The 13,521-nt window shown below is 50.2% G+C and overlaps 1 protein-coding gene across 2 annotated transcripts in view; it reads right to left on the reverse strand.

The window, feature by feature from the left end:
* Positions 1-13,521, reverse strand: part of ATP2C2 (ATPase secretory pathway Ca2+ transporting 2) — a 55,613-nt gene that overhangs the window by 5,841 nt on the left and 36,251 nt on the right. For both annotated transcript variants that reach the window (XM_031457962.2, XM_064488914.1), the window contains exons 12-20: positions 9,317-9,441; positions 9,071-9,168; positions 8,360-8,461; positions 6,893-6,982; positions 4,863-4,964; positions 2,913-3,069; positions 1,668-1,838; positions 820-917; positions 671-721 (exon numbers count right to left, since the gene is read on the reverse strand). In XM_031457962.2, coding sequence (XP_031313822.1) covers positions 671-721; positions 820-917; positions 1,668-1,838; positions 2,913-3,069; positions 4,863-4,964; positions 6,893-6,982; positions 8,360-8,461; positions 9,071-9,168; positions 9,317-9,441 — 994 coding nt within the window. The remainder of the gene's footprint in view (positions 1-670; positions 722-819; positions 918-1,667; positions 1,839-2,912; positions 3,070-4,862; positions 4,965-6,892; positions 6,983-8,359; positions 8,462-9,070; positions 9,169-9,316; positions 9,442-13,521) is intronic.

Raw genomic sequence — 13,521 nt, forward strand, 5'->3', positions numbered from 1 at the left:
TAGTCCTCATTTTTCCCCAGATAAAACTTAACTCTCAACTCTCGCGTTGTGCTTTTTTTTTTCAGTCAACAACCCTTAGCAAATCATAATTAACAACTCTTCTCCTGAACCCATGAGGTGCCTAGTAGGCATTAACATTTTCTTTGCAGGATGACTTACATAGAGCTTTATTCTCTAGAACTAAAAATACCCCAAAGTTGCATAAAAGAAAAAACACAAGCCTTAAATAGCAACTTTTCAAAGCACCCGTGTGCAGGAAAACCACACGTTTGCAGGGGTCTCTCATTCCCACACTTTCATTTTATGCACAATCAGAAGGTTAAGTCAACTCTTTACTGGGCACCTGCTTTGGGCGAGGGACCTGCTGAGAGCTTCATGGGCCTGGCTTCATTTCGTCCTCTCCCAACCTTGTGAATCAGCTGGTGTCACTCACATTATCCCCACTTTACAGATGAGGAAACTGAGGCCTGGAGTTGATTAACAACTCCAGGTGCAGCCAAAGGGCACCTGCCCAGTGAAGGCTTGGCCCTGTGTTTCTCCCTTGGCACCACCCAGTTCCTGCTCCCTGCTTTTGGTGTATGTGGCATGGGGTCCCAGTTCTGCCCTCCCCAGAGACTGCTGTGGCCATCCTGGGCTGTGCCCTGAGGGATGAGGGAGGAACACAGCTGACCTTTATGATTTTGAGTTTGTGCTTTGGGCTGGTCCTGAAGAAGACAGACACCTGGATACAGAGACAGGAAAGAGGCGGCCATCAGTGAATGCGGAGGTGGAAACACCGCTCCCCACCCCCTGGCTCCTCTGAACCTGGGAGGACCCCACCTTCCTGACGCGCTCATCCAGCTCGCCCTGCTCCGCACTCTCCACCTCCTCCCCGGACATGGCGTTCAGTTTCCCGTTGCACAGACCGATGCTCCTTCCTGTGGGGTGGGGACAGTCCTTCACTGCTCCGAGGCCCTCGCCCCTTCCTCCACCCACCTGACATCAGGCCCTGCCTTGGCCACCAATAACATGAATGCAGCCACGATGGCCCCAGTCACAGCCCACCTGCTATGGCATGTGATCTTAATTCTAGCCACAGGACGAACTGGCAACAAACGCCTTATGGAAACCGAGAGGGAAGTGACTTTCCCAAGGTCACAGAGCTGGTAAATGCTAGTCCTGGAAACTGACATAGCTCTTTCTGTTTGATTCCAGAGTCTATGATCCTTCCAAGGTGCCAGGCTGCCTCAAGACAGAAGAGGAAGAAAACCAAGGTGTGACAGCCCTCCTAAGAGTAGTAAGTAAAGCAGGAGGAGGAGGGTTGCTAGCCTTCTGCTGATGAAGACCCTGAGGGTCAGAGTGGCTCAGTGATTTGCCAAGGGCACACCGCTAGGGGCAGAAGCCAGACTGGAAACCCTGCACTGGGAATGATGCTGCCTGTGAAGGTGAGATCATGGATGGAAAGGCCTGGCACACAGGAGGTTTTCGGTACGCACAGGTCTTTTCCTCTTTAGGAGCACCTGCCGACATCTTAAAGATGAACACCCCCTCAGAAGGTGGGATGCTGGTCCTTGAACCTCAGAATCTCTTCCAGGCACTTGGAAGGGAGTTGTGAGCTCTCCCGACCAGGACCACCAAGGATTAACCAGTGGTAGCGACCCTCACCCTCCACCCCCTTCCCCAGTTACCTATCGCCAAGGCTGTCTCCAGAGCATCTCCTGTTATCATTTTCACGGACATGCCTGATGCAGAGAGCACTTGTACTGCTTCCTTCACACCAGCCCTCGGGGGGTCGATGATTCCAATGAGACCCAGAAACGTCAGCCTCCCCAGCTCGGGCCCAGAAGCCAGGGCCAGCACTGCAGAAGATGTTTGCCTGCAGTCAGCCCCAGCCCCTCTGTGTCCCAGACCCTCTTCTGTCTACAAGAGGCTTGGGCACTAAGTTCCTGGACCACAAAGGGAAGGCGAAGACCTTTCCAGTGGGTGTCAGGCCCGTGTGGGGCATGGCTGTTGACGGCTTGCCCACAGTGGAAAGCAGAGCTGGAGACAGCTTGCCCGGGGAAACGGGGCTCTGTCCACTGTGGTCTAGTCCCAGACCCCACCCCAGGAGGGGCAGCCATGAGGATACCTGTGGGATGGCATACGAGGGCCACATGGATAGAGAGGTCTCTGGGTCAGTGGCACAGAAGCTTGCCCCGGCTCTTGGGGACAAGTGCTCTGAAAGGGGGTGGCATAAGAAGTGACCTTGCTTTGTCACCTTACTGATGCTGGAGGGAGGCTGTGGCCAAGAAATTCCAACTGCATCCCCCTCAGTCCTTATTTGGTACCAGTGGTGCAAGGGGACACCCTCTTTCCCGAAGTGACCCTCCCCGCCCTGCTAGGCTAGGCTCTGTCCCAGCTCCCATGGCCTCACCTTATACACTTGTCAGCAAGCTGCTAGCAAGTTGTAATTACCATTCCCTGATGGGGAAAACCAAGGCAAGGGAAACCAATGTGGCAATCCAACGCTTCTTACTTTGCCCTGAGGGATTGCACGTGTTCTGGAGTGTTCTTAGACCCTTTTTCTGAAAACGGACAGACACTGTACAAGACACTGACATATGACACTATGTACATTTACGTACAAGAGCTTTGTGTCCTCCTGACAGTGAGCAGTAAGCAAGATGACCAGTCAGGAAAATCAATGTTTCTGGGGCATGCCATTTGTCTGCCTTAGAAAACTCAGGACCTCTTCTCGCACACCTGAGCTGCATCTGGATTAACATCTGGCATCATCTGGCGCCGGGGATGGGTGGGGGCTTCCTGTCTTTCATCTGCCCAGGAAAGTCCATGCTGGCTTTACTTGCATTAGCACCCGCCTGATGCCATTCTGACCAGCACCTTACTGACCAGGAGCCCTGCATATGAAAGCAAACTTAGAGCCCAGCACTGACCGCGCAGGCCAAGCGAGCCCATCCTCTTCTCCTCCTGCTGGCAGAAGGATCTCTGTTGAGGCGTCAGTGGCAGAGGGATGCCCCCGTTGTTGTACATGGTACAGTAATGAATCACTTCCTCAAAGGCCCCCTTCATGAAGTAAATATCTTCCTGCTCCTTGAAAAAAAAAACAAAACAAAACAAAAGGGAAAAAATCCGCTGTCATTGGCTGCTTCAGCTCTTGGTGGCCGTCAGCTCATCCACACAGAGATGTTCACGGAGGGGTTAGTTATCCTGGACCGTCATCGTTCACCAGTACAGGACAGGTTACAGGAAATCCACACGATGGAATGCCATGCAACCCATTAAGGTGCAAGGCTGATCTTTGACCCAAACCACCCCTGCTCTGCATCAGGCCCCCTTGTTCATGTCGCTCAGAGCACCCCCACTTTTCATTAGCTGGTCTTATCCCAGCCAGCACTGTGCCTTTAAGTGTGTGACTGCTAGACGTCAATCTCAGGTAGACTTCGGAGAGAAGAGGCACCATTTCTCTCTTGTCTGCAGCCGCACTTGCCTCCTAAGAGTGAGCCCACGTGAGCAGCTGACCCTTTTCCTGTATATTAGATAAGCTGTATCCCAGAGACCGTGAGCTCCAGGTGGCAGGCGCTGTCACTGGGGGTCACACTGTAACACCAGTCCCAGCACAGCGCCTGCCTGCTTACAGTGGGCAGTGAACAAGCTTGTGTGAACTAACACGGAAAGCTGTCTGAGATAACATTTTAAGGGAAAAGAGCAAATTACATACTCTGTATATAGCGTGACCTTGTTTTGAAACCACCACCTCACGCGTTGCTAGTCACACATTTAGAGCCTGGAACACCATCCCACACTGTTAAGGGGAGTTAGCATGGGTCGGGGGTGGGTAGGGAGGGAAGACGGGCAGAATTATCAGGAGTTTCCATTTTTTAAAGTCACATTTCTATAATTTTTTTCATTGAAAATATATTGCCATTGCCTTTGGGGGAAAATAAGTTTTGAAGGTATTAAAACATTAAAAAAAATCAAGCACTCCTCTTAAACACCCAGAATTTATATGCCTGTCCACTCAAGGCAAAGGCCTGAAATAAGCTGGCTGAGACGTCTACCACCGTGAATGAGATGGAAAGTCTCAGGATGGGTGAGATGTGTTAGATTCCAGAGAGAGCAAGAGAAAACGGAAAGATTGGAGAAAAAGTGGACGGCAATAAAAAATTTTTTTTCATCGTAGAAAATCTTAAAAGCTACAGAAAATTTAAAAAGAAAAAAAAAAAAAAAACGGGAGGAAAAAAGGTCAGCTGAATCCCTACCCAGGGACAGTCATTCATAGTCTGGCATACGTCCCCCTGGTTGCTTATAACACGTGCACACATGCGAGCTCACTGTTCACACCATCTGTGCTGGATGCTGGGATAAGCCTCCCGGATCCCTCTACAGGAATGAAGGATGGTTCCCCTGTTGTGACAGTTAAATGAGCTCCAGTGTGTAAAGAACTCAGCACAGGGATGCGGAAAGAGGATCCCAAGTTCGCAGCGGGGGTCAGTGTTCCCAGCGGGAATATGCAGTTACTCCAGCAGTAATGACTCAGTGATGACATGGTTGGCCAGTGAGTCTCACACTTGAATTTGCATCAGAATCCCCAACAAACACAGATTACTGGGTCCCACCCCTGGAATTTCTGATTCAGTGGGTCTGGGATGGAGCCTGAGGATCTGCATTTCTAACAAATTTCGAGGTACTGCTGGTCCAGTGATTCAGATGACCATCTCCGAAGAGGACCAAGATAATTGAAGGTTTAATTGCTATCAACTGTATTTTCATATATTTGGAAGCTTGTAGGAGTAGCCGGGAACTTAAAAGTCTTCTCTAGATGTCTGCATTTTGCTTTATGGGGGAGGTGAGGGAGCTGCAAAAGGGCAGAGAGGTAAACTCACCTCACTCTTGGGGCTGCACTGTACTGCCATCCACTTCTGCTCGGAACTGAATGGAATCTCTTTTTTTCTCACGTATGAATCTTTAATATCACTTAAGTCCATCTGGGATAATAAAATGGGAGGTTCTCAGTGAGTTAGCCTAAATTAATCTCCATGCAAAAGCTCAGTCCATTTAAATTATTAATTATTCAAACCACCTCAGGCAGATGAGAAATCCAAATGTTAAGCTCAGAGAAACCGGAAAAAATCTCTTTTCTCTTGTCCCAGGGGCGGAACCAGATGTTCTTTGCCACAGATTCTAGCTGAAACCTGTGGGGTTTCTGCTAGGAGGAATGTTTCAGGCTTGAAGATGGAGCAATTCCCCCAGAAGGAGCCCCGGGATAGTGAGTGGCCTGTTGTCACCGCCTCAGGTCCCTGCCAGGCCTGACATTCGCTCGCTCTTTGATGGCTTTCAGACCAGTTACTTGACAGCCCTGAGCCTCAGTTTCCCCAATTGAAAACCAGTCCCAACCTGGGCATCCCATTGCCCCTTAAGGGGTGAAAATGGTTCTTAGGGGGCAAAAAACTACTGCTTTTATGTACCAAGCACAGATATGCCCACAGCACATGAACAGATATAGTATATCTATGGTATTAACATCTCCTGGGAGGAGTGGATAGGGGAAAAAACCATCTAAATAGTCTCCTGAGGGGGGTGTTGTGGTTTGCATTGTGTCCCTCAAAAATGCATTGAAGGTCTAACCCCCCAGTGCCTGGGAATGGGATCTTATTTGGAAATAGTCTTTGGAGGTATAGCAAAGACGAGGTCATCAGCGGGAGCCCACTCCAGTAGGACTGGTGTCCTAAGAAGAGGACAAGGCCACGTGAGGACAGAGATCAGTAATCCATCTGCAAACTAGGGAGCAGCTAGGATCACCATAGTAGCCAGAGGCTGGGGGAGGCTGCCAAGCCCCAGCCACACCTTCATCCAGCTCATACTTCCAGGGCTGTGAGAGAATACGTTTCTGTCATTTTAACCCCCAGCTGGTGGGACTTTATTCCCACAGCCCTAGGAAACTAACAAGGGAGCGTTGGCGGGGAAAAGGTTTGAGGCTGAATGAGGATAAACACAAGTCCGGAGAACTTGCCTGTCACTCAGGAAGCACTGAAGACTTGTCAGCTGTTGTTTATTTGTAAAACCAGGTCCCTTACATGATTTAGACCCAGGAAGGAGTAAAACCATCCCACGGAGAGGAGACAGGGTTCTGGAACCCCTGCCCTGTCTAGGCTGCAGGGTAGCCTTGCAGGGAGGAGGGCAGACTCTGGACACCAGGGTTTTGTTCCTGCTCTGACAGCCAGGCCCGCTGTCCCTTCCCAGCTGGGCAGCGGAGCTGTCGAGTAGGGCTGGCCCAGACTGTTTTAATGGGGCAGGAATTTGCAATTGGTGTTACTGGCACCCAGGAATTTCTTGAGTGGAAGGAAAAGAATCTGGTGTAACGATTTCTGAAAGCACCGTGTTTAGCTTCACAAGGACTAACTGAAAGGTAAACCCTCCGTCCCACCCATCGCCCACCCAGCGTGGCAGTGAGGGGCCCTGGTCTCATGCAGGGGAGGGACAGGCTGACGGATGGATGCATGACAGGGCAGTGCGTGAAGCCAGCACACAGTGGGGAGCATTTCTCAAAGTCACAGAGCTCAGGTCCCACCATGGAGCCCTGGAGCCAACTGAATGTATTAAAAGGAAGGAGACCCTCCTGGATGGGGCTTGGTGAGAGCAGGAACTGTGCTGGGGGCCCCGGGGTGGGGTCTGAGCCCACAGGGTTCTTATGGATTCGCCGGACAGGGCTTAGAAGCCTAAAGAACTTTCCAGCCACGCAGCACCTCTGAGCACATCTCCCTCACAGTTGGGGATGGCCTGAGGATGTCCAGGCTGTTTTCTCCCATCATTGCTAAGCTTCCCCATTCCTGATTCGCTAGACAGGACCTTGAATTCTGCCACTAATTTGGCTCTGAGGGAAGAATTCCCCGCACAGACATCAAGGATTTCCTACCTTCATTGCCAGGGCGATCAAGGCGCCTTCTGTGGGCTGGCCCATGACAGCGTTTTTCCTGATGACAGCGTTGTTGGCAACACAGCCTGCCTGAAAGTGGAGGGGGGTGTTTTCTGAATGTCACTTGTTAATAATTGGAGCTGCACCTGCCGGAGTCCTGGGCTCACTTAGGCACATGAAAAGGTCCAGCACTGAAGGCTTGACCCATTTTCAGAGATGAGGCTGGGGTTGGGGTGAGGGACAAGTTTACTTGTCAGTATACGTCAGAGTCCCCGCTCTTCAAAATAAAAACAGTAAATAATTATTGACTCTGCTGAGTGTTGGTTGTCACAAAGCCTTCGTGAGGAATTACAGTGGGAAGGCAGGCAGAGTTGGTGGTTACCAGTGGGAGTGATGGCAATTGACCTGTAATGGGAACAGGGTTTCTGTTTGGGGTGACAAATGCCCTGGAATCAGATGTGGTGATGCTAAGCAACTTTGTGAATGTACAAAACCCCACTGAACTGCACACTTTAAAAGGGTAAATTCTTGGAGGGTGGGGTGGTAGAGTGCGTACTTAGCATGCATGAAGCCCTGGGTTCAATCCCCAGACCCTTCATTAAAAAAATATATATGGGGGGAGGGTATATATAGTTCAAGTGGTAGAGCACATGCTTAGAATACACAAGGTCCTGGGTTCAATCCCCAGTACCTCCTCTAAAAAGTAAGTAAGTAAACCTAATTACCCCTCCCTAAAATTTTTTTGAATTAAAAATTAAAATATATAAAACAAATAAACTATATAAATATATAAATAATGTAAATAAACATATAAATATACTAAAAACATATAAATTAAAAAATTAAAGGGTGAATTCTGTGCTGTGTGACTTATATTTCCATTTAAAATAATAATTGGAAAAAGGGAAGTAGAAACAAATGGACAAAAAGAACATGGGGGTGAATCGCGGCTCCCTCCCCACCTGCTGTGTGATCTTGGACACTCATGTTACCTCTCTGAGCCCATTTCTTAATCTGCACAACTTAGATAATGGAACAGGCCTTGCAGGGTTGCTGTAATAATTGTCACCATGGAGGTGGGAGCTGTGCAGAGGGGTGCTCACTGATAAAGGAAGACTGGGTTCAGACCTCACGGGGGGATGTGAGCCCCTATGACCCTGGGTACTGCTCATACTACAAACACTGACAATCACAACAGGCACGACTCATCATGTGCTTATTTTCCAGCATTCCTGGAGCCCCGTCCCCTTCCAGCAAGCAGGGATGGGGAAGGGGTTCCTAGCTCTTCTCTTGTCTCCCATGTTCCCTTCTGTATCCCGGCCGCTGTGGCAACCTGACCCCTGGGGTGTGGCCTGGTTGTCACCCGGAACCAGTTGGTCCAACTGCTGTCTCTCTTTCCAGAGAGAATCCCCATCAACTGTGTTTTAAATGCATATCTATTTCCACGATGGCGTTTTGGACACTTACCTCCACTAATTTGCCCACTGAGACGTTGGAAAACTCCTTAATGACTTCCTTTGAGGGTAAAAGACAGACAGTTCCTTTGCCGTTATATCCAACTCCGCTGACCTGCAGGGCGAAGTCACAGAAAAGGGTGTCACTAGGAGTCCAAAATACGCTCCCTTGGGTGACCCTGATCTTCTTTCTGGGGATCCATTACCAAGGACACAGTCCTAGCCATGAGCAAGGCTTCAAGCGTGATGGTGTTCCCTGCAGGATTACATGTTAATCAGGCTCCCTCACCAAGGGCCAGGCTTCCGTAAACTGCAATGGGACATTCTATAGACAGTAAAACTGACGGTTATGAAAGTCAAGTAGTACCAAACCAGAGTGCCTATGTTCTAGAGAAGGGGTGGGCAAGCTCTTCCTTGCAGGGCCAGATAACAAGTGTTTCAGCCTTTGCAGCCCGTGCAGATTGTTGCCATTAATCCGTGGTTGTGGTGTGAAGGCAACCGCGGACAACATACAAAAACATGGGTGCAGCACCGTGCCAACCAAAGGGGGCTACCTTCCACCAGTCGTGTTCTTTGCTGCTATTTGTAGCAAGGAAGTTGTCCACTAACTCCCATTTGTTCCTTCTCTTTTGTTTTTTGGAAGGTTCCATGTGCTTTCTCTGGGTAGGGAAGGTTGGGTGGGAAAGAACTTGGTCTTGAACCTCGTGAATTCATGCGGACTCACCTCGGCGTGGAGCCCATCAGACGTGACGAGCTGGGTGACAGTCATTTCATTGGCAGTCAGAGTCCCTGTCTTATCAGAACAGATGACATTACAGCAACCTGGTGTGGGAAGACATCAGAGTTTAGAGGGAAGAGGAGTGGTCGCCACCAACTCTCAGGCTTCCAAACCACCCAGGTTGAGTTATCATGGCACCAAAACACCCATTCAGGCCAATTTGTAAGACTCCAACCAGATGAAGTCCCTCACCTAAAGTCTCCACGATTGGCAGCTTCTTCACAATGACCCGCTTCCTGGCCATCCGCAGCACTCCCAGGACCAGCGTGACTGTGACGACGATGGGCAGGCCCTCTGGAATGGCGGCCACAGCCAGGCTGGATGGAAAGGCCAGATGGCTCACCTTTAACATACACTTAAGGATGACATGAATCCCAACTGGCATTAACAACATTTTTACCTGGAGGGGCCTGTCTGTGCTTTCCCCAACTTTTCTGTTCTAGTCTCCTTTCCCAGTGCCATGATATACCTGCCTCCTTCATCGGTATCCATTGCTCTGAGCTTCCCCCTGCAAAACCCTGCTCTCCTATCAGACATGCACACTTTAGTGTGAATTAGTCTGTTCGTTGTTTTGCCTGTTTAAGTGCTTTTGAAATAAAATTGTTGTCATCTGTTAGAAAAGTCTTGGGCCCTATGAAAGAAATGTCCAGAATCAGGCAATAAGTGGAAAGTGGAATTTTTTGGTTCAGAGGGTCCTCCCTGGGTCCCTTGACTTTTACTTTAAATTGGTCTAATGGTTTAGACGCTTCCTGTGAGAAAATCAGATAAGGAGATGAATGTTGAAGGAGGGGAAGTGGCACAGCTATGCCTTTACCTAGTGTAGCAGGACGTTTTGGTGTCACTCAGTTCCTTAGGACCCCCTGCCCACTCTTTCTGTACCTTGTGACCCCGCCCTCCCACAACCACAGCTAATTAGATTAGATGAGAGCAAGCTGAACCAGTGAGCTTCTACCTCGGGCATCTGCATGGCGATTGAGCACAGACCCTCTTCCTGTGTCAACACGTAGTGGGCTGTGAAGAGGAGACTATTTCTGCTTCAATTTTGGGCCCAAAACACTGGGGCTGGCTGATTCCCCATCCCTCACTCCCGAGCGGGCCTGACCGAGGCAGAGGGCTGATCTGTGTCTCACCAGTGATGACAGGCTGATAGGGGAGGCTGCAGAGCCGAGGGCAGACGGCGCAGAGCTGCGTGGTGACCATTGCCACACCCCACCCCTCTGCGGTCCACCCTCTGCACTACAAGACCCAGCCGAGCCCCACAGGTATTCAGTAAATACTCACTGAATGAACAAACAGGAGTGAGTGACTATACAGCAAGTGTGAGAGCCCAAACCCAGGCTGGCCTAGCAGGAAGTGAGCGCTCTACACAGGTCAGTTAAGAATCAGAAAGCCCCAGCAACCAAGGCCACAGGCGGCTACCGTATTTCATCAATTCTAAGGCACTGCTAATTGTGAAGGGCACTACTAAGAAAAGGGAAACATACTGCCCATTAATCAATGAAACAGTGCTTTCCTATTGCAACACTTGTAAGAAGCAGTCTGGCTCCAGAGAAGTTAAGATGTGAAGAAGAATGTGCATCTTAGAATCAAAGAAATATGGTATATGAATCTATGAATGGTGAGGGACAATGGAGCATTCAGGGATGAGTTATATAAACCAAGATGACTGAATCTGGTTTCGGGGCTGTGTCCTGTTTCTATGTGACAACAGGAAGGCTTCCTTGGTTTTATGGCACAGGCTGACAAGACGAGTTAGGCAAACATTTGTAAAGGGTTATCATGAGTGCTTTCCTCCAACGTGGCAGGGGAAGGGTGCTGCCTGCACCTGGATGCTTTCAAAATAATAAAACATTAATTGGCCAACTCATAAAGATTAGAGCAGACCAGGAAAAGCAAGTAGACCTTGGGTCATCTTGAATGTCACTCAAGGCAGAGGGAAGTGGGATAAAGTTTTCAAAAGAACGATTCTCATGTTATTTATTTTGGAGGATCTCTTCCTCCCCAGCTAGCCTGCAGTTTCTGCCTAACGATTTAGAGGCTTTGAGTGATTTTAATTCTGCTAAAAACTGAAGAAACCCCGTCCTTTCAAAGTCACAAGGGAAACGAACAGAGTCTATTATCTCTCAATCACAAATGCACCATGGATCGAGTGGGACGAGGAGAAGGAAGGGGAGGTTAAGAAAGCAGAAATGACTTTGGGGAGGTGAGGCTGGGGTGGACACAGGAGCCTTTCTTCCTCTTTACCTGGAAATATTTAATAGTCTTTGTGGCTCTTGGAACTCATCGTGGTTTATAAGACAGAACTGAGCACATCCTTATTTGGGGGAGGTTCTTACACATCATGGCTTCTGAGAGCTCTGCTTTTTCCAGGAGCCCCTCGTGAGCAAGGTTTCACCCTCTGCCATTGCACCTGCCTCTGAAGGCTGAGTAACCTGAATTCCCTTTTTGGGGGCTCAGCCTTCTGCCCTGGAACCCCAACTAGGGGAGTTTCTAGTCATGGCCTCACTGCTCAGAGATACCTCTGGAACCAGCAGCATCAGCACTCCCGGAGCACATTTGGAATGCAGAGTCTCAGGCACCAGCCAGACCCTGAGTCAGAGCACTGGCCAGCTCTCACAGGGATGCTTATGTGGGGAGGTTAGTTAGGCTCATTTCTAAGAACCCCGCTCTCCAGTGTCCGACTCTTCCAAGATGCCCTGCCTCGCCTCAAACTCCACGTTCCACGGCGCAGCCTGCTGCCCACTCCCTCTCCTCATAACAAGCTGGGGTCCACACCTCCCTTCGCCTTCCATCTCTATGTCAGGAATGACCTTCACTTTTCATCTCTCTGCTCCAAAGAATAATAGAGATAGTCTGGTGTGGAGTTTGAGAAGGATTCTGGGGATGTGATGCGAATCCAGAGAAAAGGGGCCGGGGGCTTCCACAGGATCAGTCCTCTAGCTGACACCCCCACCCCCACCCCATCTTGTCTGCTCAGGCTCTGCGTCTCCCAACTCCAACTCCTCAGATACCTCCCCAGCCACCCTTTCAGGGCCCGTCCCTCCCTCCCTTTTAATCTCTCTCTCAGCAGTCGCTTCCTTGGGAGCACTGATCAGAAGTTGTGACTATTTTGCTAGCATTCACTTAAATTGTCCACGTTGACTTTCCCCACCAGCCTGCAGACTCTGGGATTCTGCTCCACCATCACCAGATGATGCAGGCAGAGAGTCAGCAGTTGTTCAGCAAATATTTATAAGGTGAATAAACCGAGTGCCACAGCCCGGAGGACAGGGAGTGGGAGTGGTGGCTCTCCCTGCAGGAGGGTTCCTGCCCCAATGAGAGGTGGCCAGGGGTACTGACAAGGACCCTGGCTTTGGATCAGAAGACATGGGGTTTCGAGCCTGTTTCCTCCACTCCCTGATTCTGTAACCACAGCCAAGTGCATAAGCTTCTCCATCTGTGAAATGGAGATGAGTCTGCCCCATGGAGCTGCGCCATGATGAACAAGGTCATGTGGTCCTCTCGACCCTTCCCCCAACCTTGACCCAGCGTCAGTAGACCCTGGCTATGCCCCCTTCAGTTTCTCGAAGATTCTAGAACCAACATGCCTAGCCTCTCTCAAATCATGTTCTTGGCAACTTCAACATCCACATCCATTTGCTGGTCCTTCCCACCCTGGCTTCCTCAGATTCCTCAACTCTGATGAGTCTGTCCTCCAACCATCCCAGCAGCCCCGCCTCAGTATTACGAGGTGTGTCGTGTCCCTCAAAAAAGACCCGCTGAAGTCCTGATCACCCCCCTCCACAGCCTCTCATGCCCATAAATGTGACCTTCCTTGGAAATAGGGTCTTTGCAGATGGGGACAAGTTAAGGGGAGGTGATTAGGGTGCCCACACTAGTCTGGTATGACTGGTGTCCTTACAAGAGGAGAAGGGACAGAGGGACAGACACACAAGAGGGGCCATGTGACAACAGAGAAAGAGACTGGAGTGAGGCATCTACAAGCCAAGGGACCCAAGGATGGCCGATAACACCAAGAGACGAGAGGAAATCATGAGACAGACTCTCCCCTGGAGCCTTCCGAGGGGGCACAGCCCTGCCAACACCTTGACCTTGGACAGCAACAGCAGCAGGGGTGAGGGGTGGAAATAGGTCACCCTCCGGAAACCATAAGGGGCCTGATGTGGCTCCTTCATGTCCCAGGAGGGTCACCAGCTGCCCTTCCGCTGGGACACGCCCTGTTAGTGACAACCCCCGGCACCCCGTGTCCCTGAGCAGTCATAGAAAATCTGCAGCAGTGTCGCTCACACCCTGCACAGAGCCTGCCTCCCCCGCTCATCTCTGATCCTCCATGGGGACCTGGGGTGGGCTAGTCCCTTATTAGAATCATTACGTGGGGAAACAATAAATGCTCGAGA

Source organism: Camelus dromedarius, chromosome 9 (genome assembly GCF_036321535.1).
Source record: "Camelus dromedarius isolate mCamDro1 chromosome 9, mCamDro1.pat, whole genome shotgun sequence".
Classification (NCBI taxonomy): Eukaryota; Metazoa; Chordata; class Mammalia; order Artiodactyla; family Camelidae; genus Camelus; species Camelus dromedarius.